A 24,413-nucleotide genomic window follows, 5' to 3' on the forward strand; every position below is an offset into this window, starting at 1 on the left:
CCTGCAAAGCTGTGAAATTATATTTCACATTCTCACAACTTAGTTAACCTGTTTTATTTCCAGCAAAATTGGAAGAACACCAGGATTACACAGAACCTTTTTCTTACAAATAGATATTGCTGGTAGCTCTAGGTTTAAGCATGCATCTGTCCTCTTTAACTATGTAGCTTATAAATTCTATTCAGCCTCCCAAAGTCTAGGACTGCAGATGAGGGGCAAATCTTTCAAAACTTCTGACCTATTCAAGTCACTAAGAATCTTGTGAGTGGACTTCAATACAATACTGTCTTTGGAGCTCCATTTCTGAATTTTAAAATGTCCTTCAAGTCTAAATCTTGCCAAGATTTATTTTTGATACTACAAGAGTTGAGGAACAATGCAAGTCTTGAGTATTCAATATGTTTATTCACACTCTGAAATAACCTTTGTTATTGTATTCTGCATATTGGAAAATAAAGTTAAACTTTTTCTGTGGCCCCTTTTGGCTTCATGTCCTATGATCATAAATGTTTGATACCTCTAATTGATATGTGCACTTTATTAGTACACACATTAAACACTAAACTGTGCAGCATTGACATACAATATAGAGTTCCCTGCAGAGATCAGTGATAGGGTGTTGCTGTTTACTGTCCTCATTAATGACCTGAATGTAGATGTTGAGGCAATGGTCTACGTGTTTGCGGATTACATGAAGGTTTGCGAGAGTGAAGATGAGAAAAAACTACTTCAAGTAGGTCATGATACAGTGGGGAAATGGTGCATACTTGGCAAATGGTATCTAACTTTGATAAATGTAGTGTTGTGCATGTCGGTAGAGCCAACGCCAAATATACACACCTTACAGAGTACATAACTGAAGTCTGTTGAAAGAGATAAAGGTGCTCAATTGTCTTATGGTTCACAATGCTGTGAAGTGATATCCAGAGCAAACAAGGTACTCGGTTGCATTGCCAGATGATTCAATATAAATCAAAATACAGTCTTTTCATTGTATTACTTCGGTTGGTTTATTCAGTTGCAATACAGCATCCTCTTTCATGGTGAGATTTGGAGGCTTTAGAAATGGTTCAGAAGAGGGCTAATAGAATGATACCCAGCTTAGACCACCTTAATGACACAATTCTCAAGCTCGGCAGAAAGCTGAGCCATTCTTCTGTTGCCTTAACCTCTGCACTCACTTCTTTGGTGAGTCTTCTCCTTGCACCTTTTCTACCATCTTCAGAATTCTCACTCCACCTGGACCCCTCTCTATGGCTTCTTATCCTCTCCAGGTCCTTTCACTAGGAACTGCCAGCTTAACATCAGCCATCTCAATTTCTTTAACCTACCTCCCTCTGAACTTGCAGCACTCTTCTGTCAAATCCAATGCTGACATCATCAAACTTACTGACAAGGGCATCGCTATTGTTTCATGAACAGGCATCTATCTCTCTCCTTTGACTTCTCTCACTTCTTCCAAATAAAAGATTCCATTATGGTGCCAGGTATGGACCCTAGCTATGTTTGTTCATAGAATCACAGTGTTGTTACAGTGCAGAAGGAGGCCATTCGGTCCATCGTGTCTGCAACTGCTCTCCGAATGAGCATTATGACTCATTTACCTGCTATTTTTGTGGGATTCGATATTCCAGACCTTCTCAAGTCCCCTCCCTCACCTCTATTTCCCATACATTGATGACTGTGTCAGTATTGCTTCCTGCTCTTACCCAGAACTGAAAAAAAATTCAAATTTTCACTCCTCCTTCACTTTCTCATAGCTCAACTCCAACTCCTCCTCTCCCTTCCTCAACTTTTCTATCCCCATTACTGGTGATAGCTGTCAACCAACATCTAGCATAAGCCCACTGGTTTCCGTAACTACCTTGATTACGTTTCCTCCCACACTGCTTCCTGTAATGAACTTAGTCCAGCTTCCCATTTATTCTGCCTCCGTCACATTGTTCTGATGATGCCAACTTCCGCACCATTGCTCATGATGTCTTCCTTTTCTTTCAACTGAAGATTCCTCTCCACAGCAGATGACAGGGCCCTTGACTTGGTCCATCCCAGGTTTTGCACTACTGCTCTCACTCCTTCTTATCAAAACAAGATAAGGTGCCCCTTGTCCTCGTCTTCCACCTCACCAGCCTCCAAATTCAATGGATCATCCTCCGCCATTTTGGCTACCTGCAGTATAATGCCATCATCAAATGCATCACCTTATCCCCTTTCAGCACTCCAAAGCAACCGTCCACTCCATGACATTCTGACCACTCTTCCATCACCCTCAACACCTGCTCCCCTTTCCACAACAGCAACAGATGCAACACCTGCCCTTTCACCTCCTTCCTTCCACCATCCAGGGTCCCAAATACAACTTCAAGGTGAAATAGCTATTTACGTGTACTTCTTTCAACTTAGTATGCCGTATTCACAGTTCACGATGCAGTCTCCTCTACACTGGGGAGACCAAACACATATTGGAGATCACTTTGGTGAATACCTTCATTCTGCCCACAAGCTTCTTGTTGCTATTTTAATTCTCTGCCCCGCTGCCACTCTGACCATTCCTCCTACACCGTCCCAGTGGAGCTGATGCAAGCTCAAGGAACGTCACCTCCTCTTATAAAATTGTAAGAAAATCTTTTGATTAGACACTTTATAACTTCCAAACTCAAAACTGAGTTCAACAATTTTACACCATAACCGCTCTCCCATTTTATCTGACAACAGTTCCTGGTAATGATGTTGCTCTATCATTTGCAGCTCCTCTAGAGCCTTTTATTTCTTCACTTGTTCCTTTACCACTGACTTTTGCCTTGCACTATCATACTTTTTGTATTTTAAATCACTCCTTCCTGCCACCCTTTCCTCTCCTGCCTCTTTTCCCTTTTCTTGCCTCTGTAGTTGCTCAAACCTGTTACATCTCTGGTGTTTTCTAGCTGTGATGAAAGTCATAGCATCAACTGTTTCTCTGCTTTTTCCAGAATTTTGTTTACCTTTAAAAAACAGGGTTTATTTATTTTAGAAATGCATAGAATCTGAGATGATCTGATAGGGGTGTTTAAAATAATTAAAAGGGCTGTTTAAAATAATTAAAAGGGCTAGACTGGATTCATGAGGACAGATTTCAATTAGATGGTTTGGGCGAACTAGGGGTCATATGCATAAGTTACACAAGGGTAGAACTAGGTCAGATGTTGGGAAATTCTTCCTTTCCTAAGTGACTGTGGCTCCATTTAACAAGTTACTGCCTTGAGTTGAGTGTAAATTTGTTGCATACTTTCAAAAAAGAGCTGGTCCTGTTTATGGCTGGGGTACAGATCATGATGTCTAAAAGATGATATAAATCATGGTTATTGTGGTCTTCTGAACTAACTTTGTTTGCTTAAGGGGATTGGAGGGAAATTTTCCTATCAGAATTGGCCATTTGAAAATAATTTTTTGCTTCTCCCAGGTGATTACATGGCTGCTGGCGTTGGGGGTGGGTATAGAGTGAATCATGACATTAAAAGGAATCACAATTATGCGGAGCAAGTAGTGTTCCCCTGTCCACCGCTTCTGTACATATATACAATTGGATACATTAGGCTACTTGAATATTCATAGCATTATTCATACTAGTGCTCCTGATTTTCAAGTTTGCAAATGAAGGGAGTCAATAGCAGAGAAAGACAAAGGAAAGAAAAATGGGAAGTAAGCAAGAGGTGGGGATTTTTATTATTCTTAGGATAGACCCATAATAATATCACAACAAATGCTGGTTTGCCCTAGACACCTCAGTTTTAATTTTGGCACTTTATTTGAAACTCTTACAGTCTATAATTTCTAAGTTTTTAAAAAATAATTTAGCATTTTTGTCTTTACATTTAAAAATGCCATAACTGCTATTTTACATCTCATAGCCAAGTTACAACTAATGTTGAGAAATAATGAAATGGTGCTTAAATGGAAATAAGGATCTTTATTAGTTTGTTTTCATATCTGCTTCAAAAATTGTGAACATTTGGCTTGCGATATAATTTTAGTCTTGCTTTTTTGTTTCATCTATAGTCTTCATGAGAAACATTGTTTCAAATGTTGTCTTTGCTGACAAAAATACAGTTTTCATCAAGGATTAAATCACCGTGATTTCATCAAGGAAAACAAAACTGATGACAACCTCATAACTGAGATTTTAAATTATATAGTTTGGACGCATAAGTAGTATTACTATTGGGCCCTGAAATATAACTCTTTCAACCAGTGACTAACAAATGAAAGTGAATGGCTGACTCAATATTTCAATAACCTGGCCAATGCATGACAATTAAACATTGCTGGCAAATGAATCTTTTACGTGTGAACAAATAAAACATGTAAACTTTAAACAGTTATATTTTCAGCTGTGCAGTATAATTTGATGAAAGATTGTGGTAATATTATAAACATACCCAGATAACTAGTTTAAGGGATTCACATAATTCTAAAGGAGTTGGACCAATTAAGCTTACAAGTTAGGATATGTCAAATGGGTTTAGTGGCACATATGCAAAGTAAAGCATGTTGGTATTGTATAAGGAAAAAGTTAATCAGGTTGACTTAAAAGTGTGCTAATGTAATACTGTGAACGATTTAGCTTTTACTCTTTAAGTAGGAACTCTGATTCCATATTGTAATGTCTTAAAAGAGTATACAGCAATTCTAAGACTGTTAATAAGTAGGCATAAACTTAAAAAAAGAGCTCATGGAACACATCAGGCAGAAAAACTCCCTTTGTTAATTAATTAGAAGGAAGCGCATTGAAGCCTTACTAAGGTAAGCACTTAACTGAGAAAGACCACAACCTCTAGGCAGGAAAGTTAGGGAGTGAGAGTCAAGGAAAGAGAGTAAGAAATTGATATTTTTGCCCCTCCCCCAAGATACTCACTCTAAGTCGGATCTGTATCTATAAGGACAGAACATAATCAATTTAGTGCCAAATGAAATCTTTGTAATACAACTATGAAGTTTATGAATTGTGAAGGGGTGAGTAAAAGGTATAAAAAGTTGGTGTAGGAACAGATACTTAAGAATTAGATTGAGATCTAATCAACCTGTATACAGAGCTCAAAACATTAATGTGTTTGAACTCTCTGGCTAAAACTCAGAACATCTTGCTTGCAATACTGGCATGTTTAATTATTGCACGTTTAATAAATCTGACATATGGCATTATTTAACTGTGAACACTATTGATTTGAGGAGTAAACTATCAGTAAGAATATACACATTTACCTCTCCTCTAAAAATTGGTAATCTAGAATTGTACATTCTCTTGATGTATCATAGAATATTGAATTAAGATTCACTAACCCTACTTGTTGAAGAATTGGGTAGTGCTTCAAAGCTTCTGTTAACTTTCAATACTGTCGGGTTACAGTGAATTATTACAAAGGTATGGCAGAATCAAAATTATACAAGTGTTTAGAAATATTTAGCCCTGAACTTCAAGGATCAAAATTTATGCTGGACATGGTCTGAAATAAAGTCACATTTAGATGGGTTAAAATTCTCTTTTGATGAGGAGGCCAGCAGCAAAAATGACTTGATGGCCCAAGGGTTACATATAATCTGTAAAATCTTGATCAACCAGTTAGAACAATGCTCAGCAATGTGCAATAAACGAGGAAAGATTGATGCGGAGTGTTGGCATAGTCTAAAGGAATGCGGAACGGTGGCTGTAGCGTTAAGACCGGCAGTGGGAGACAGTTGTAAACTGAAAGCACGACTGGGTCTCTTGATTGGTTCCTCAAGATCCCCACCCCCCTTCATTTGGTATCATTACAGCCCTTGCTTTGTTAAAACTTAAGGAAAAATAAGTTAATTAAATCATAAGAAATAGGAGCAGCAGTAGCTCCTTGAGTCCAGCATAACCCTGGATCCCTTGTTGATCAAAAATCTATCTAATTGAGCCTTCAATATATTCAATGACCCACCCTCCACTGCTCTCTGGGGAAGAGAATTCCCAAGACTAATAACTCTTTGAGAGAAGAAATTCCTCCTCATCTCAGTTTTAAATGGGAGACTGTTTTATTTTTAAACATGCCCCCAGTTCTAGATTTCCCCATGTGGGGAAACATTCCTTCAGCATCTATCCTGTCAAGCCCTCTCAGAAATTAAAACTTTTAATAAGATCACCTCTCATTCTTCTAAACTCCAATGAGTATAGCCTCAACCTGTTCAACCTTTCCTAATAAGGCTATCCCATCATTCCAAGAATCAATCTAGTGAGCCTTCTCTGAATTGTCTCCAATGCAAGTATATCCCTCCTTAAATAAAGAGGCCAAAACTGTACACAGTACTTGAGGTGTGGTCTCATCAATGCTCTGCACAGTTGTAGTAAGAACTCTCTAATTTTATACTCCAACCCCCCTATAATTATGGCCAACATTCCATTTGCATTCCTAATTACTTGTTGTATCTGCATGTTAACTTTTTGTGATTCGTGTACAAGGATACCCAGATCCCTCTGCATTTAAATAATATTCTGCTTTTCTATTCTTCCTGCTAAAGCGGACAACCTCACATTTCCCCCATTATACGTCATCTGCCAAACTTTTTGGCCACTCGCCTAACCTATCCCTTTGCAGAAAATAATTTGTATTCTCCTCACAGCTTGCTTTCCCCCAATTTTGTTTCATCAGCAACTTTGACTGCAATACACTCGGTCCCTTCACAAAAGTCATTAATATAGATCATAAATGGTTGAGGCCCCAGCACTAACCCTTGTGGCACTCCACTAATAACAGTTTGCCAAATTGAAAATGATCCATTAAACCTGACTCTGTTTCCCGTTAGTGTGCCAATCCTCTATCGACACTTATGTATCATCCCAGCACCAAGAGATTTTATCTTGTGCAGTGACCTTCCATGTAGCACCTTATCGAATGCCTTTTGGAAATCAAAATACACTACATCTATCTGTTCCACTTCATCCAGCCAGCTTGTTACATACTCAAAGAACTCTAACACATTTATCAAACAAAATTTATCTTTCACAAAACCACACACTCTGTATTATGATTTTCTAAATGTCATGCCACAATCTCCTTAATAATGGATTCCAGCATTTTCCCGTATGAGAAATATTAGACTAACTGGCCTGTAGTTTCCTGCTCTCTGTCTACTTCCTTTCTTGAATAGAGGTGTTACATGTGGTTTTCCAATCCGCTGGGACTTTTCCAGAATCTAGGGAATTTTGGAAAATTATGACCAATGCATCACTATCTCTGCAGCCACTTCTTTTAAGGGGATTTGTCAGCCTTTATCCCATTAGTTAGTGACAAAAAGAGCCAAAAAATGCAGAAAGCTGCAGGATTTTTGTTTTGTGCACTGTTTTAAAATTGTTTGCTTTGCAGAGCTATAGACTACAATGGTTCCATCTCCTTATAACCTGCTTGTTAATCCTTTTTTGTAATCCTAAATTTAGCTAGCATTAAGAATGTAAGAATTCAATGTTTAACTCTAAAAGCTAACAATACTACAATATAAAGAAAAATTTTAAGCAGTACTACATCAATGCACTTCAAGTCAATGATTAATCCCTTCCTTACAGAAGGAAACATGAAGCTTAAACACGCACAGCGATCCATTTGCAAAGAACATGATAGCTGGCTACATATTGCAAATATACAATTAGGCAAGACTGCTCCTGTAACAAAGCTAATAAAGTGCAAGAATGTATCTGAAAATATTTGAAAACAAGTCAAAACAAGCCATTTTAACCTTATCTGAAAACCCATTGTTTGCCTAACATTTAAAATCCTGCATGCCCTACCGCCAAAAAGACTGATGCAACAAGACGACTCAGAGAGGAACAACAGAGAATTATGAGGTACTTGGGCCTCCAAGTTATAAACAGAGTCACAGACAGAATTTGTATTCATTGGAGAAAATAAGAAGGAGACATGTTCCAGGTCTTTAAAATGCTCAAATACAATAATACATATGTATGCAGGTCATTTACCTTGGAGTGAGAATACAGAACACGATAGCAAAATTAACAAGAATAGAATTGGAAGGAAATTTCTCCCTTCTCAAAGGGCTTGTGGTACAGACTCACAGCAAAGGTTGTATCCATGACTTAAAATGATAGGCAAATAGCTGGTGAAGAAAAGGGTAGATAAGAATAAATAGGAAAAGGTACATTCAAATATTCCATGGAACAAAATGGCTCCTATGCTACAGAGACCATGGAAATATTTGTGGAAACCAATTGTTCAATGTTGAATATTATAGGTGATAAAGTTAGATTAGTATCTGAAGGACCGGATAGGGTAAAAGGAAAAATGCATAAAAAATTTCCTTTAGATAATTTACCTAGTGTGGTAGAGTTCATGATGCATGTAGTCTATGGAAAAGCAGGCGTGATAGCCAAGGACAATTTTCATTCCAAGTTCTCTGACAAATATCTACAATTCAGTAAAAAGTGATGTTTCTACGATTGATGCATTTGCACATACTTAATACAACCAGCAGCACAAAATGTTAATTTGAAAATATTAAGTTTCAACCCTAAACAGTTTGAGAACAAAATATAAACTGTTGGAAAAAATGTATAAAATGAAAAGTACTTCTATAAAAATGTACATATAGTTTAGATGTTTACTATTAAACACTATATAGTGCATTTTTCTAAGTTCTGTATGTATTTTACAGATGTCCAAAAATCTCCGCAACATACTTTCAGTCAAAACCTATGCCGTTTCAAATTTAGTTCATTATTACTTTGATGAAAACATCTGAACTAACAGTACCTCCATCAAAGCCAGGAGTTGCTCCACTGTCATATCCCCCACTTCCTTTAAGGAGATCAAGATTCAGAATCTACCAATATTCTGCCACTCAAGCATTAATAATTTCATAAATGAGCATTCACCCTGATCATATACAGTCAGGTTTCTGTCACTTCTCTAATCTGCTTAGTTTATATATAAAATTAAAGGCAAAATAAAACACAATCTGCAGAATAATGGTCACCTACAAAGAGTCTTCAAGGTGCTTTCTTTATCAGGTTTTGCACTTTGCACGAAGTATTTGTGTTGTCTATATAAGGAAATAGGTGGAAAAGCATCAGAGGAACATAATTTAAAATACCACTAGTGCTTCTGTTACATTTAATATTGCTGTAGTACATTTATAAAAGCAAACACCATCATGTTCACATTTTACTTTGTTATGGCTATACCTTAAGGAATCAAGGCAGTTGTGATCATTATTTCTGGAGAAAACAGAACTGACATACAGAAGGATTTCTCCTCAAAACTATATTCAGTGATTTGGCAGCATCAATTTATACACTTGCGGTTTAAAAATGGAAACATTCTAGTACAGCTAATGATGGGTGAATCTGGCTTTATTAATTCCCAAGACTGATTCAAATGCCAAAACATTTCATTCTTAAACCCTGAGATATGTATTCCATTTATAACAGTTTAAAATGCATAGGTGCACATACTTTTAGCTAACAGAAGAGCAAGCAAATTAGCTGTAAACAGAATATTCTGATTACGCACCAAGGTTTATCCATATTCCTCCAAGTTTCAGAATCTTCCATATTGTTTCAATGTAATCAACAACATTATGTGCTGTGTCAATGAAGAAACACGTTGCTACACAATCCCAAGCATCTGTTAATACAAAAAACTAAAGTTATTTTACATTTGTGTGATATGAAGACTCAAGGAAGTGTTTTTTCCACTCTTAATGAAGAAATTTCCTATAAGGAAATAAAGGTGATAAAATTCAGATGCAGCTGCACCCAGGCAGTTAATCTATACTTCATATCACTAAATTAGTTATGGACACGATCAGCAGCATTTTCCTAGCCCTAGGGTGGCTGGGTGGTGGTGGGGAAGCCAGGAAAACAATGGTGAGCCACTTCAGGACGGCTCCATGACACAGTCCAGCTGCTGGGTAAGTTTCCCTTGATGTCAAGGGCAGTCACTCCCACCCACACCTCTGAAATTCAACTTTCTGGTCCATATTTGGACCATGGCTGTAATGAGGTTGTAATGCTTGGACATAAATAATAGCAACTGTGAAATGAAATTCAAAGACTTGGACGAAGGTGGTTTAGACTGTTTCAAAACCATTAATATTGCAACTTAGAAATCTAAAAACACAGCAATTTGTAAAGCATTGTATTTTAAATCTAGTCCTGGAATAAAACAACTCAAATTTAGAAGCTGAAAGGATTCTTAACAAGCAACAGATTTACAGTCCATTACTAAACATTTGAGTTATAAGTGCACTATGCTAAAACTGCAAATAAGTCCAAATAATAATGTTCATAGAATAACTCAGCCAATAATGGATGAGCTTACTTGGTTCTGTATAGATCTCCTGGAAATCTCCTGCTGTCATAGAAAAGTTAGCATGAGATGGAAGACTATGTGAATTAACATCAGGAAAATGGACTGGTCGAATCTGATCAGCTGATCGCTTATTGTTACTAAATTGATGTATCCAGGGATAAAGTGTCATTGTGTTAACTCCAGTACATCTGAAAAAGGAGGAATGAGTAAAATTACGCACTTTAATACATCATAATCATATTTAGATTTTTCAAACAAAAACATTGTAAATGCTGAAAATCAAATTAAAACAGAAAAGTGCTGGAAATACACAATTCAGTCAGTATGCGTAAAGGCCAATGAAAGATTTGGACATAACCTATTTTCCGCTTTATAAATTCTGATTGGCCTGCTGTGTAATCCAGGATTTTCTGTTTTGCTTTTAAATCAAATCATACTGCTTTAATCATTTCAAATTGGAAAACAATTTTAAAACTACATACTCTGCAGCAAATTCTGACATCATACCCTACCTGTTTAGTACAAAATGTGAACAGAAGAGCATGTATAGACTCCACTCATTACCCTGGCAGCTATAACCCAGTCTAGCAATCTCCCAGGCTAGTCTTCCAAGTCCTGCTCCCGGTACAAGTATGTTCATGTCAGCAGGATTGCTGTATTGAAAGAGCAATATATCGTAACAATTAATTTCATATGCAAGAACTAAGCTGGGAAATTAAACAATTATCAAGTACCACTGTATAAATCAAATGGTTCAAATGGATTAGTCAGGTTTTGTATTGTACAGCATCTTTGGCAATTAGAAATTAACAATACTAAGGTCTTTGAGCATTCAAATGCAGGTATATGTTCAGCCGTTTCTTGTTTGAAAACTTATGCTTCAATTGTTTTTCTCTGTATGTAGTTAACAAACTTTTTGTTATCATTCATATTTTACCATTTAGAATCAACTACTTTGATAATGCAGTAACCTCAATGTCTTATCTAATGAACAACTCTACTGGAGTGGCTTATAATTGACAGCAGTGTGCCATGAGCAGCAGTGTGATCTGCTTGGCCCAACCCAAAGAAGAAGTTATTTCTGGCTACCCACATGTAGAAGGTTAATTTTTAGTTTTCATTCTATTGTAGTACCATAGATGTTAAAGAACATACAGAGTAAGATAAGGCAAAAAAAGCTAAGCTTGTCGGATGTCAAAAGTCTGACAATCGTCCTTTAGGGTTTCTGCAGTAAAGAAAGTGCAAAGGAGAAATTAAAAAGGAAAATAGGGAAACAAAGACAGAACACAGAAAAAAATTGGAAAATAAAATCAAGGAAACTGGAAAGACATTTTATAAATACATAAAGAGCAAGAGGATAGCTAAGGAAAGAGTAGGGCCAATTGGAGGCAAAAAGGTAATGAGTGGAAGTGGGAGACGTAGGCATAATCCTTAATGAATGCTTTGCATTTGTTTTCAAAGCAGGCATAGCTAAGGAGGAGCAGTGTGAAATATTGGATGGGTTAAACATAGTAAGGAAGGAAATATTAAAATGTTTAGCACCCTTAAAAGTGGATAACCACTAGATCTGGATGAAATGCATCACATGCTGCTAAGAGAAACAAGGGAAGAAATAATAGAGGCTCTGAACATTACTTTCCAATCCTCTCTGGGAACAGGTATGGTGCTGGAGAACTGGAGGGCTGCTAATGTTGTACCATTGTTTAAAAGGGAAGGGGTAACCTCAGGGGTGGGCAGATTGGAAAAAATTCTGAGTGATAATATATATCATTATTTAGAAAGGCACAGATTAATCGAGGATACTTAGCACTGATTTGTTAAGAGAATGCCCTGTCTGATTAACTCGATTGAATTTTTTAAGGAGGTAACAAGGAGGATTGATAAGGGTAGCTCATTTAATGTATTCTATGTGAATTTTGACCAAGCTTTTGACAAAGTCAAAAATACAGGGCTATGCACGAAAAACTGGATGGTGGGATCAGGCTGCATAGCTATTTTCTGGCCCATATGGGCATGACATCTTTTGTGTCATAAATTCTTTTCCATGTTTCTATTTATTTTTGATGTAAATCAATGAATAATATATATGAAATTATATCTACAGGAGTGGTAGTTTGCTCATGTGCCTTGAACATTTTAGTCAGAAGTTTGGAAATTGAAAATAACTTCTAAAGGTCGGCTATTTATGGTGCATCAGTTTCTGTAGAAATGCTGAGTCAAATCTTGTTAACATTGCTTCTCCAGGTGGAGCTGGATAGTAATGACACACAATGGGATAAATGAACATGGCACCATGGAGTAGAGAATGCAGATCTCTAGTTCCCGTTCTACACAACCTGAGGCAAAATCTCAGATGTGATACATAAAAACACAGAATAGAGGCCAACATGCTCCATGTAGAGAGCAAAACACATTAGATAGGACACTTCCCACAACAGTTGATGTGTTTATTGGCAGCAGGGGCAAAAGAGACATTTGGAATAACCTGACACCAGGTTGCCCAGGTTTTTTTAACCACAAAAAATGTGGGGTCTGGTGAGGGAGGGGAACTCTGAGGGTAGTAAACAAGAAAGCGAGATTACACACACTTACAAGACGTGTGCGCAAAGGAAAAGCACTTGAAGACTGTTTAAGAATGGTAACTTATCAGAACTATTACTTGAGAGAGACAAGACGGTTAAGAAAAAATAAACATCAAAAAGGGTTACTCAGCTTTTCAAAGCTTAGCATTCTAGTTCTTAACTCACCCAAGTCTAGCATCCAACTGCATTTTGAGTGCCCCAGTATTTTTGACTCTACTATCATTACATGGTTATGCTCCAAAGATGATTGTGTATATTTGGCTCCAAAAAGGGCACAAAGCTTTAATATGTCATTACTGGATGTTTTAGTAATATATTGTATACAATTTATCTGAGTCAAAATGAATTAACCTATCTATGTTTCCGTTGGCAAGAATGGCTGTTTCTTTTGATTGGTAATTAGATAGTTTCCATTCAGTTCACAGAATTACTACAAAAGTAATTTTAATTGGATAAATACAATATGCTCTATTGGTTGTAACCAAACATTAATAAAAATATAAAATAGCATTACCGCTAACCTTATGGAAGAAAAACGTGCATTAAGTAAAGTTCTAACAAACTCATCCAGCTGGTTGGATCTGCACTCACCTGGTTCCATTCTTATTGAACTAATTGTAGCCAGAGAATTGCCATTGCGCAACTGCCTCAGGTGTTTCCCCCAAAGATTTTTTCTTGGCCTCCTCCTAATTCTAATCCGTACACTGCCCCTCCTGATATTATCTGAAAACATACTATTAGTTTCCAATTATATGCTGATGACTCCCAGCTCTACCCCACCCCTGCCTTCTCAGCTCCTCCGCTGTCTCTAAATTGTCAGGCTGCTTGTTACTGGTTCAGCATAAATTTCCTTCAATTGAATATTGTGAAGACTGAAGCACTGCCTTCAGTGCCTGCCACAAATTCAGTTCCCCGCCATTGACTCCATCCCTCTCCCTGGCAACTGAGGCTAAACCAAACTGTTTGCAGCCTTGTAATAGCAACTTTTAACTGCCTGACTGTATTGCACTTTGGAAGTGGCCAGTTACACTGATAGTAGCTCCTGATGTTTTCAAACTGTCTTTCAGTAATTCTATCACATATTTTGCTTTTATTATTTTCAGACAAAGGAAAACATTTCTTCTGGGGTACACTTCTGGCTGTTTAATTATTGCAAGTGTGTGCTCTGCTGGCTATATATCTTGGAGAGTTTATGTTTATATTTGACACTGAGATGAGCTTTCAACCAAATTTCCTTGCAGGGTGCTAAAAATGCCTTTTTCCCACCAGCATAACTCTGTCCTCGCCTCAACTCTTGCACTGCTGAAACCCTCATCCATGCCTTTGTTACCTCCAAACTTAATTTTTCTAACACACTCCTGCCCAGCCTTGCACATTCTCCCCTCCATAAATTTGAGGTCATCCAAAACTCAGCTACCTGTGTCTTAACTCGCACTAAATTCCGTTCACCCATCATCCCATGCGCTGGCTGACCGACACCGGCTCCTGGTTAAGCAACATCATAGCTTTAAAATTTTCATCCTGGTTTTCAAATCCCTGCATGGCCTCACCCCTCCCTGAGTCTAATCTCCTCCAGTCCCATAACTCTACTTGGTATCTGTGCTTTTTTGATTCTGGCCTCTTGAGCATCCCTGATTTTAACCGCTCTAGCTCTGAAGAAAGGTCATAAGGACTCAAAACATTAACTCTGTTTCTCTCTCCACGGATGCTGTTAGGCCTGCTGAGTTCTTCCAGCCTTTTCTGTTTTATTCCTGATTTCAACTGCTGCACCATTGATGGCCATGCTTTGAGCGGCCTAGCACTGGAGTTCCCTCCCTAAACGTTTCTGCCTTTCTCCCTCACTTTCATCTTTAAGACACTCCTCGATACCTATCACTTTGTCGAAGCTTTTGGTCATCTGCCCTAATGTCTCCTTATACAGATCCATATCATATTTTGCTTTGTACTTCTGTGAAGCGTGCCTTAGGATGTTTTATTAAATTAAAGGCACCATATAAATACAAGTTGTTGTAATAGCAACTTTTAACTGCCTGACTGAATTGACCTTTGGAAGTGGCCAGTTACACTGATAGTAGCTCCTGATGTTTTCAAACTGTCTTTCAGTAATTCTATCACATATTTTGCTTTTATTATTTTCAAAGGAAAAATTTCTTCTGGGGTACACTTCTGGCTGTTTAATTCTTGCAAGTATGTGCTCTGCTGGCTATATATCTTGGAGAGTTTATGTTTCAATTTTCTCCCCAGGTCTCCTGAAAATGATGGTTTTTGCTGAGGTAAAGCGTCCCAGGTAAACAACATCTTGGCAGTGCCTCCCCAGGTAGCATGTGTTATGTTTGAAGTACTGGTAAAAAGTCTTAGCAAACCATTTGGCATGCTGACCCGAATCCTCAACCAATTTCTGCAAATGTTTACTTTACAACAGGAAACACTGGAGTGTGACCAAGGTCTTTGACTGCTATTTTACTTCAACCAGGAACAGAGACCAAATGTGATGCCCCACAGCTGAGATCAGTACAAAACACAGGTCATGCATTGAATCTAATCTAGCAAAATCACAAGTTGAAAATGGTGCTAGGATGAAAAAGGTTAATAGGTGCATACAATTATTTTAATTGATATCTCATTCAGGGCTATAAACATATAATTTTTTGGAACCAATACCGTACCATTCATCCTGAGGGAAATGTTTTACGATTTCTTCAATGATTGGCCGATAACAAGCATCCCGTTCAGCCTTGCCATCATCACTCCAATCCCTTACAAATTGCTTAATGGTGGACTTCAGTTTGTCCATGTCAAAGGTGGATGCTGGTTTTAATCGTCCCGGGTCAGCCTGTACATGTTATAATAAAAAATGTCTATTACTAAATGAACTCCCAAGGGAAAAAAGACCTATTAAGAAAAAGCTGGTGTAAGATTCTTAGATTTTGCTCTCCTAAGTTTTTGTATTTTTCAATTTTCTAGCTCATTGTGTGAACTGCAAAGAATCACATACAAACACAACACAAATATAGGCCATTTAGTCAACAGTGGCATGTATCTTCCACATTCGCAGTAACCCATAACTGCATATGCCTGGCCCTTTTCTATATGTCTTTATTCTGCTTTCCTTCAACTACCCAATAACCGATTGTTAAATGTTGACATGGTCTTTGCTTCAATCACTAGCTCCAGCAGTGCATTCCATAGCCTCAGAACCCTAAACTGTAATATTCCATCCCTTTTGTCATAAAACCCAGTATTCCAATAGCTGTTTTTTTATTTTAAATTTAAATCTTATCTGCCAGGGGTGCTGCTTTTAAGGTCTTGTGAATCTGAAAACCAAAACCCACTGGTTATCCACGTCATCCAGCTGTTACTCACTTGAGTGTTAGCAGTGGTTCAGTTGATAGCATTCTCGCCTCTGATTCACAAGGTTCTGGGTTCAAGTCCTACTTCAGGGCTTAAGCATAAAATTCTATGCAAACATTCCAGTGAAGTACTAAGGGAGTCCTGCACTCTCACGTCGTCTTTCAGATGAGTTTTAAACCAAGACCCCAGCTGCTTACTGGGGTAGATGTAAAAAATCCCATGGCACTGTTTCAATGAAGAGCAGGGGTGTTATCCCAGGTGTCCTGGCCAATATTTACCCCTAAACCAACATCACATTTCCTACACTGACTATAATTTGTTTTAAAAACAACTACTGTAAAACATTTTGAGATGTCTGGTAGAACTGGAAGGATTATATAAATACAAGTCTTACTTTCTTTTTACTTCCAACCACTTTGGGGAGCTGCTCCCAAATCCTACTCTATTTCCTCCCTTCCAACCAACTTTTAATCCAATTTGATATCCTCCCACTAATTTCATGCCCCTCGATCTTTTCCAGTAGTATCCTGGTGATACCTAGTCAAAGGCTTTCTGAATGCCCACACACAACACATCCAATACATTTATCCCAACCACCATATGCATCACCTCCAAAAAGAATGTAGCGAGGTCTCACCCGACAAAGAGCCCTGAGTATAATGATTGAGCAATCCTAACCCAGTACACAGCGATCCAAGTTCGCAACACAAAATGCCATGGATGTCATGCTCATTAGATCATTGGAATCGACTGTGTGCAGCATAGAAATGTTGCACCTTGCAGTGAAGGGGTAGGGGTGGAAGGAAGATGGCATCCTTCTGAATTTGCAGTGGTACAATGAAACTCTATACTTCATCTAACAATACTACATTTCACCCAGAAGCATCCACATGTTGCTTAGTCTTCCTCACTTAACATCCACCCAAGTTCATCTTCCAGGAGATATGAATCAGAAGTGGGAATTCTGGCTAATTTTTTATCTTGCCACCCAGAGATACTAAGACCAACTGCAGCATTTGGAATGCTGTAAAGGCTGAAATAAGCTAACTCAATAGGCCTTGGAGTGGCAATTTTTATGCTCAATACTACACTACTGTACTTCAAAGATAAGAAATACTGTGTACATCACATTTGACTTAAAAGATTGTAATCTCATTTTAGGGTTCAAGTGACATCAATAAAATATTTGACTTAAGGTCATCTGCATGCACTCCCAGGAATCCACTGTTCTTCACAGAACAAAACTGTGAAGGACAGGTTTTCGCATTTTAATATTGTACAACTATTCTAACAAAGGCAGGAAAAAAATCCAAAATATTGCATTTATTAGGTAAAAGCTAAGCTTAAATACTGTACCAAAAAAAAAAATTAATTTATTCAGATGTACGCATGCTCCTAGATAATTGGCACGAATTAAAAACACGGACCTAACCCCAAGTTGCTTTTGAGCCATTGCAGGCTGCTGAGTTTTCAAAATGATGCCATGTTTGTGTTTCACTTACCTCCATATCTATGACTCCATATTCCTTATTTTCAAACATATGATTGCAGTTGTTAATAATTGCTTTCAGGATCTCGTAGTTATGTTCAATACACTCCCTTAATTTGTTCACGTGAGGAAGGAAATTAGGAAGCAGCTTCCGATGAGCTGCTGGAAGGGACTGGAATTGCTTTTCAGAACGAGTTACCCTCTCATGAGCATAAATCCTGGAAAGTGAAGTTGCATTGAAAAATGAGCAGGAAAATTGTGAACAATGCAACAAATTTCACAAGCATAATTGCAGAACCTGCAATTTTTCATCTTATAGCCTATTAGCTTATACCAAAGTCCTGGAGTCCATCATTTAAATATTTATAAAACTTACAGCAATCATATTAAATTGATATTAATGCCAACTATCTTTATCAAAACATAATTATGCAATTGACAATACAAGCTTGCATAATATCCTTAAAAAGTGCTATCAATATTTAAGAATGCTATTATGCCAAAATATTATAATTTGCCAGAAAAGTGGCCGGAGAAATTATGCAAAATGCTTAAAACAAGCATTGTATCTTTTAATGACTGGACACAAGAACAGCATCCAAAGCCATGACAAATTCCAAACTATTGCCTATTGATGTACCACATTTGCAAATCTTATGGAGAACACCAATGCAGTGTTTATGGATAGTCTGTGCTCTTCAAGTGTTGAATAATGCACAGTAGAAGGGAGAAAGCAAGAAAAGATAGAGAAACATGTGAAATAAAACAACACATATCTATAGCCTCCAAATGAGTCAAAACTGTAAACAACTTTTACTTTAGAACCACTGTTATGTTAAAAAGATGCAAACAATATAGTTCAAAAAAGACACCTCAACTATTCCCTGTGAAAAAATACAAGCTAGTAGCGGGTCCTTTGTTTTCAGAGTAAATTATTGAGCTGCGATTTCATTGGATTTTTTTTTAAACTGGGTACAATGTCAACAGTAACTCATTGGGTAGCACTCTCACCTTTGATTCAGAGCACAAGAACATAAGAAAAAGGATAAGTATGCCAATCCAGCCAGCTCTGCAATTCAGTACGATCATGGCAGATCTTCTGTTTCAACTTCCCTTTCCCCCTTCTCCCTATGTCACCTGATTCCCTGAGAGACCAAAAAATCTATCTCAGCCTTAAATATGTTTAATGATGGAGCATTCACAGCCCTTTGGGAGTAGTGAATTCCAAAGTTTCACAACCTTTTGAGTGAAGAAATGCCCCATCTCAGTCCTAAATGATTGACTCTGTACCGATGTCCTTGATTCCCTGTACCAATGTCCTAGATTCCCCAGCCAGGGTAAACAACCTCTCAGTGTCTACCCTATCAAGCTAGAAAATTGCAGATTCAAGTCCCACTTCAGAGACTCGAATATAAAATCGAGGCAGACACTCCAATACAGTATCAAGGGAGTGCTGCACAGATAACATATTAAAATGAAGCTCTGTTTGCTCTCACACGTGGTTGGAAAAGATCTCATGGCACTACTTTGAAGAAGAGGTGAGTTCCCTCAAACCTCAACCAGTGTCACTAAAACAAATCATGTGATCTTTGTCGCATTGCTGTTTTAAGGACCTTGCTTTGCACAAATTGGTTTTAAGTTTCTTACATTACAATAGTGACTACACTTCAAAAATGCTGCACTGCCTGTAAAGCAGCTTGAGGGGCATTGAGGTTGAGACAGGCACTATATAAATGTCAGTCTTTTTTCACCATTTAATGCAATTGCTTTGCTATTTAGTTAGTGCCAGAATATTTATTTTAATGATGAAATCACTGAAATAAACACACACTACTAAATGGGTTTAAAAAAAACTAAAAATAAAATACAAAATAAAACTATTCTGCCACCAGTTACCAGCAGAATAAAGAGGGAAAACACAGATTAACTGCAACAAAAGTGTAAGGTATAAAAAGATAATGGTAAATGTAATTCTATAACAAAATAACCAACTATAAATAAAACTGAAAATTATGAGTTCACAGCTAAAGCTGTATAAATGATATGCCCCATCTGTCTGTTACAGTTTGAGGGCTCATTCAGTTCTCATTCAACGGTCTGATTAAATTTTCCATGATTGTGCCATACCCTTATAACCGGAAATTTGTGCCATTGCTAACAAAGACACAACTCACATGACTTTACTGAATTACTGGATAATCCAAGAACTAAAATACAGTTTAGATTTTTATACTGAAGTCTGCCACATGAAATCTTGCCTTATTAGCAACAACTTTCATCACTTTGAATAATTATACATTACAAAATGTAATATAAAAATCTGGTGCATAGTTCACAATTCCACACTTAAAATTTTAACAACTGAGAACATGGGCTATCATTTAGACATTAAAGCAAGCTATTGCATGTCATTCAACTCTTAGCCTAGAAGTTACAGGAACAATCTGTATGCTTTTTATCAAATGGTATACTGCATAGCATATTTTTCATTCACGGCTATAGGACAAAAAAGGTACAACACTGAAGGAGAGCCAAAACTCTTCAGAGACTTCAATGCTCAGTTGAGAACATGGAGGCATACCTTCCCACTTACATCATACTGTATCTATTGACCTCAACACACCTATTAATTAAAATTTATGGCTGGCAACTAGTTTCAGCATAATTCAATCCAGCATTCCACAGATATGCTAACTATTCAAATGAATTACTATCTTGTTTCTCATTAGTGCCACTCACTGACAATTATCCCACATACAAAATGTTATGTCTTCACTTCAATTGTGATCAATATTACGTTTTCTGTCCTGGTCTTCACTAGATAAACTGAACACCAGATAATCCGAACGCCAGATAATCCAAAAGTGAGAGAGTTGCACTGTTACAGGGATGCATTGGGAAGTGCTAACCAATCCCTCGATTTTCAAATTCCACTTCAGACTATTGTTCAGTGAGAACAAGAGTATTATTATATTTACTGATTCTCTCATGTTATCAGCTGTAGTTCATTGCAAAACTGGTGTTCCATAGATTAAGAGTCAGTGGAAGTGGAGTGATCATAACAGAACTGCAAATTCAGACAGCACTATATGCTTACATGGCCAGCATCAAAACGCTAGAACTGCTAATGAAGCTTTAATTAGTAAATTTTAAAATTTATTACATTTGATTACATATTTAATATAATTACTTTATAATTAGCAGATTTTGGTGGATTTTACTAAACAAAGGCCCGATTAGTTTCTATACTAACCTAATTAAGAATTGAATAATTCTCATGTTTTCATACTGTCTTTTAGGTTTAAGTTATGGATTTCTCTATAAGCTTTGTGCAAGTTATTGTATGTTATTTTCAGGTGCATGGATGCAGAAGTTAGTTGATTTGCGCTCTCAGATATTTCATTTCCAAACACATGGCATGGCTGCTTATTGTGATGAAACATATAGAATATGATGTATTTTAATGTTTAATGCTATTAAAATGGACTTTGATAATTAATAAGTGTCCAAGCTCTTTTTTGATTTCTTGCATCTAAAGTTAGCATTTTACTAACTTATTTGGGACATTCAAAATTAAGCTAGGCCTATACATATATAATATCTGCTTCCCTTTCCTTCTTACCATTACTTTTGGCAGGCAAAAGCAAATCCGGTTTCAGACAGCCTTAGCTGGCCTTAACTAGAGTCTCAATTTAAAAAGTAAAACTGTTCCATACACAATGGATGCAAAATTTACATGCCCTAATTTTGTAACTTAATTTTGATTTGAAAAGCATTTTAATAAAAATCAGAAATTTATGATATATGTAGAATACACGTTGGGCATTGAGGATAATAGACTGGAAGTCAGTATCATTCAGTGCTGTGCTATTTACTTTCAATACGTTATTTCTATCCCTTGGATCTTCTACGGAGCATAGGACATGAAATCAAATTGAATCCTGAAAAATGTGTTGAAAAAAAATCAAGAAACAAGTGGAAATTATGTATTTTATTTTTTTAAAATCAAATTCAGTTATAAAAACACATATTCTGAAATATACAAGAGAGTTCCAAGATGGATCTCCTAATTTAGAATGAATGTGGAGTACTGACACTAACAATGGTAACAGAATTTAAAGGAATCTAAGAATATAAATAGGTGCATAATTAGACCACACAGCTCCAAGAGCCTGCTCTAATCTTCATTAAGCCTATGATTGAACCTCGATCTTGACTCCACTTTCCGGCTTGATCCCCATATGCTTTGATTCCTCTGGAGTCCAAAAACCTATCAATCTCTGTCTTGAATATACTCAATGACTGAGCAGACACAGCTTTGGGTAGACAATTCCAAAGATTTACAACCCGTTGAGTCAAAAAATTTCTCATCTCAATTCCTGAATGGCCAACCCTTTATCATGAGGCAATGACCCCAGTTCTAGCCATGGGAAACAGCCTCTCAGCATCTATCCTGTTATACTCTCTCAAAATTTTATAGTTTCAATGAGATCTTTCATTCTTCTAAACTTCAGTATGGGCCCATTCTTCTCAATCTCACCTCAAAGACCAACCTTTCATCGCCGGAATCAATCCAGTGAACATTTGCTTTTCCCCCTCTAAGGCAAGTGCCTGCATATCCTTCCAGAGGTACACAGCATTCCAGGTGTGATCTCATCAAACTTCTATATAATTGCAACAAGACTTCCTTACCTGTTACACTAACTCTTTTTTGAATAAGACAGTTTACCTATATTTTTGACATCTGCCTTCCTAATTGCTTGCTATACCTGCATATAAACTTTCAATGTTTCTTGTACAAGGACATTCCAATTCCTCTGAATACCAACATTTAATAGTTTTCCACCTTGTAAAAAATATTTTTCTATTCTTCTTACCAAAGTGAAAAATCTCATTTCCCCATATTATACTCCCATCTATTGCCTCCTAGCTCACTCACTTGACCTGTCTACATCCTTTTACAGACTGTGTTCTCCTCACAGCTCAAGTTTCCCACCTAGCTTTATATCATCAGCAAACTTGGATACATTACATTTGATTGCTTCAATCATTATCAATGACTTCGATGAAAATAGCCAAGGCTGGAACACTAATCACTGTGGTACCCTACCAGTAACAGCATACCAATGTTTCCTGTCCTTTAACCAATCCTCCATCATGCTAATATATTAACCCCAGCTCCATGAGCCCTTATATTGCATATTCTTTTGTGTGGTACCTCAATGAATTTACTAAACATCCATGTAAAAAAAAGTTTTAATAACAAAAATGTTGAAATCTGCAGAATGACTACTGGTACTATAACTACTGAACTATTTTACAGAAGCAGATAACATAAAGAGAAAAAACTTTTTCATACGAGTGGTTCGGGTTGGAATGCACTGCCTGAAATTGTGATGGAGGCAGGTTCAATTGAGGCATTCAAGAGGGCATTAAATGATTATCTGAATAGAAACAATGTACAGGGATACAGGAAAAAAGCAGGGCCATGGCACTAGGTCATTTGGAGAGCCGGTGCAGACATGATGGGCCAAACAGCCTCCTTCTGTGCCATTAAAATGCTGTGATTCTGTAATATTAAGCATATCTGTATGGGACGTAAAGAATTTCAAAATTATTCCTTCTTTTCTCTAACAATTGTTCGTGTGAATCTTAAGCATTTTCATCCTCCTCTTGCCCCCATAAAAAATAGGGTGCTACTCTTAGATAAAAAAAAGGTCAGTAGGTTAAGTTTGTGTTTCATTGTGGGAGGGGAGGAGATAGGGAAAAGCAGTATGCCACTGGGAGATTATACATAAACCAAGGGACGGTTTGCCTAGATTTTCGAAAGACTCGAGCCCTTTAAGTCCCCTAGAAATTACAAGAGAACAGGATTTATCAACAAATTAATACAAAAAGCACTGAACAGACATGCAGGTAACTATAAAAAAGCTGAGTAAATGTAAATGGTGCTGTAGATCAAGGTTTGTGTGTGTTGCTGTCAGACAGCCTCTGACCACCTCCCTCTCTCTCAGGCCTGGGCTGCCTCCTCTTCACTCACCCCCCTCCCCCCCTCCCCCCTCACTCCCTCTCCCTCCCTCACTCACTCACTCTCACTGGGTGGCCGCCTGTGTTTTTCCAGTTTACCTATAATATCTAAAAGCATTAATGATTTTCCAGAAGTGCTCTTTCTCCAAACGCTCCTCCTCCTCCTCTTTCTCTTGTTCCTCCCCGGGGCACTGCTGGTTCCCCTCGTTCTCCATCTTCTCTCCGCTCGGTGAAGCCGCCACCAGCGAAACCCCCCCCTTCCTCACAACCGCGCCGAGGAGGCGGCAGCAAGAGCGGCCCCCACCGCGCGCGCACACACACCAACCGCACACTCCCGCCTCACAGCGACACCCGGAGGGCCGGAGGATGCAGCCACACGGCGCCGACTCAGCGGCGGGTCGGGAGACAGTGCGCAGAGGAATCCACCTGCTAGGTTGCTCTCACATTTGAAGTTAAAACTGGTTATAAGAACAAACACGCCTTCATATCACAGAATTGTTACAGCTCAGAAAGCGGCCATTTGGCCCATCGTGTCTGCACTGGCTCTCCAGATTCACTTTGTGCCTTTCTCTCGCCTTCTTCCCCACAGCCCTGAAAATTTCAGACAACAGTCTAATTCCCTTTTCAATGCTTTGATTGAACCTG

The 24,413-nt window shown here is 37.8% G+C and overlaps 1 protein-coding gene across 4 annotated transcripts in view; it reads right to left on the bottom strand.

Annotated features, from left to right (window-relative positions):
* The window catches only part of carnmt1 (carnosine N-methyltransferase 1), a 36,380-nt gene extending 12,362 nt beyond the window's left edge, over window positions 1-24,018 (bottom strand). Inside the window, exons 1-8 of one of the 4 annotated variants that reach the window (XM_041186320.1) lie at window positions 23,868-24,018; window positions 17,755-17,959; window positions 15,568-15,734; window positions 10,832-10,972; window positions 10,329-10,507; window positions 9,519-9,632; window positions 8,987-9,048; window positions 8,321-8,414 (exon numbers count right to left, since the gene is read on the bottom strand). In XM_041186320.1, the coding sequence (XP_041042254.1) occupies window positions 8,996-9,048; window positions 9,519-9,632; window positions 10,329-10,507; window positions 10,832-10,972; window positions 15,568-15,734; window positions 17,755-17,959; window positions 23,868-23,983 (975 nt within the window). In that variant the 5' untranslated portion in view covers window positions 23,984-24,018 and the 3' untranslated portion in view covers window positions 8,321-8,414; window positions 8,987-8,995. Of the gene's footprint in view, window positions 1-8,320; window positions 8,415-8,982; window positions 9,049-9,518; window positions 9,633-10,328; window positions 10,508-10,831; window positions 10,973-15,567; window positions 15,735-17,754; window positions 17,960-23,867 lie in introns of those variants that run through there. The other 3 variants (XM_041186319.1, XM_041186322.1, XM_041186318.1) reach the window with 3 other exon arrangements.
* Between the last annotated feature and the right edge of the window lie 395 nt (window positions 24,019-24,413).

Source organism: Carcharodon carcharias, chromosome 4, assembly GCF_017639515.1.
Source record: "Carcharodon carcharias isolate sCarCar2 chromosome 4, sCarCar2.pri, whole genome shotgun sequence".
NCBI lineage: Eukaryota > Metazoa > Chordata > Chondrichthyes > Lamniformes > Lamnidae > Carcharodon > Carcharodon carcharias.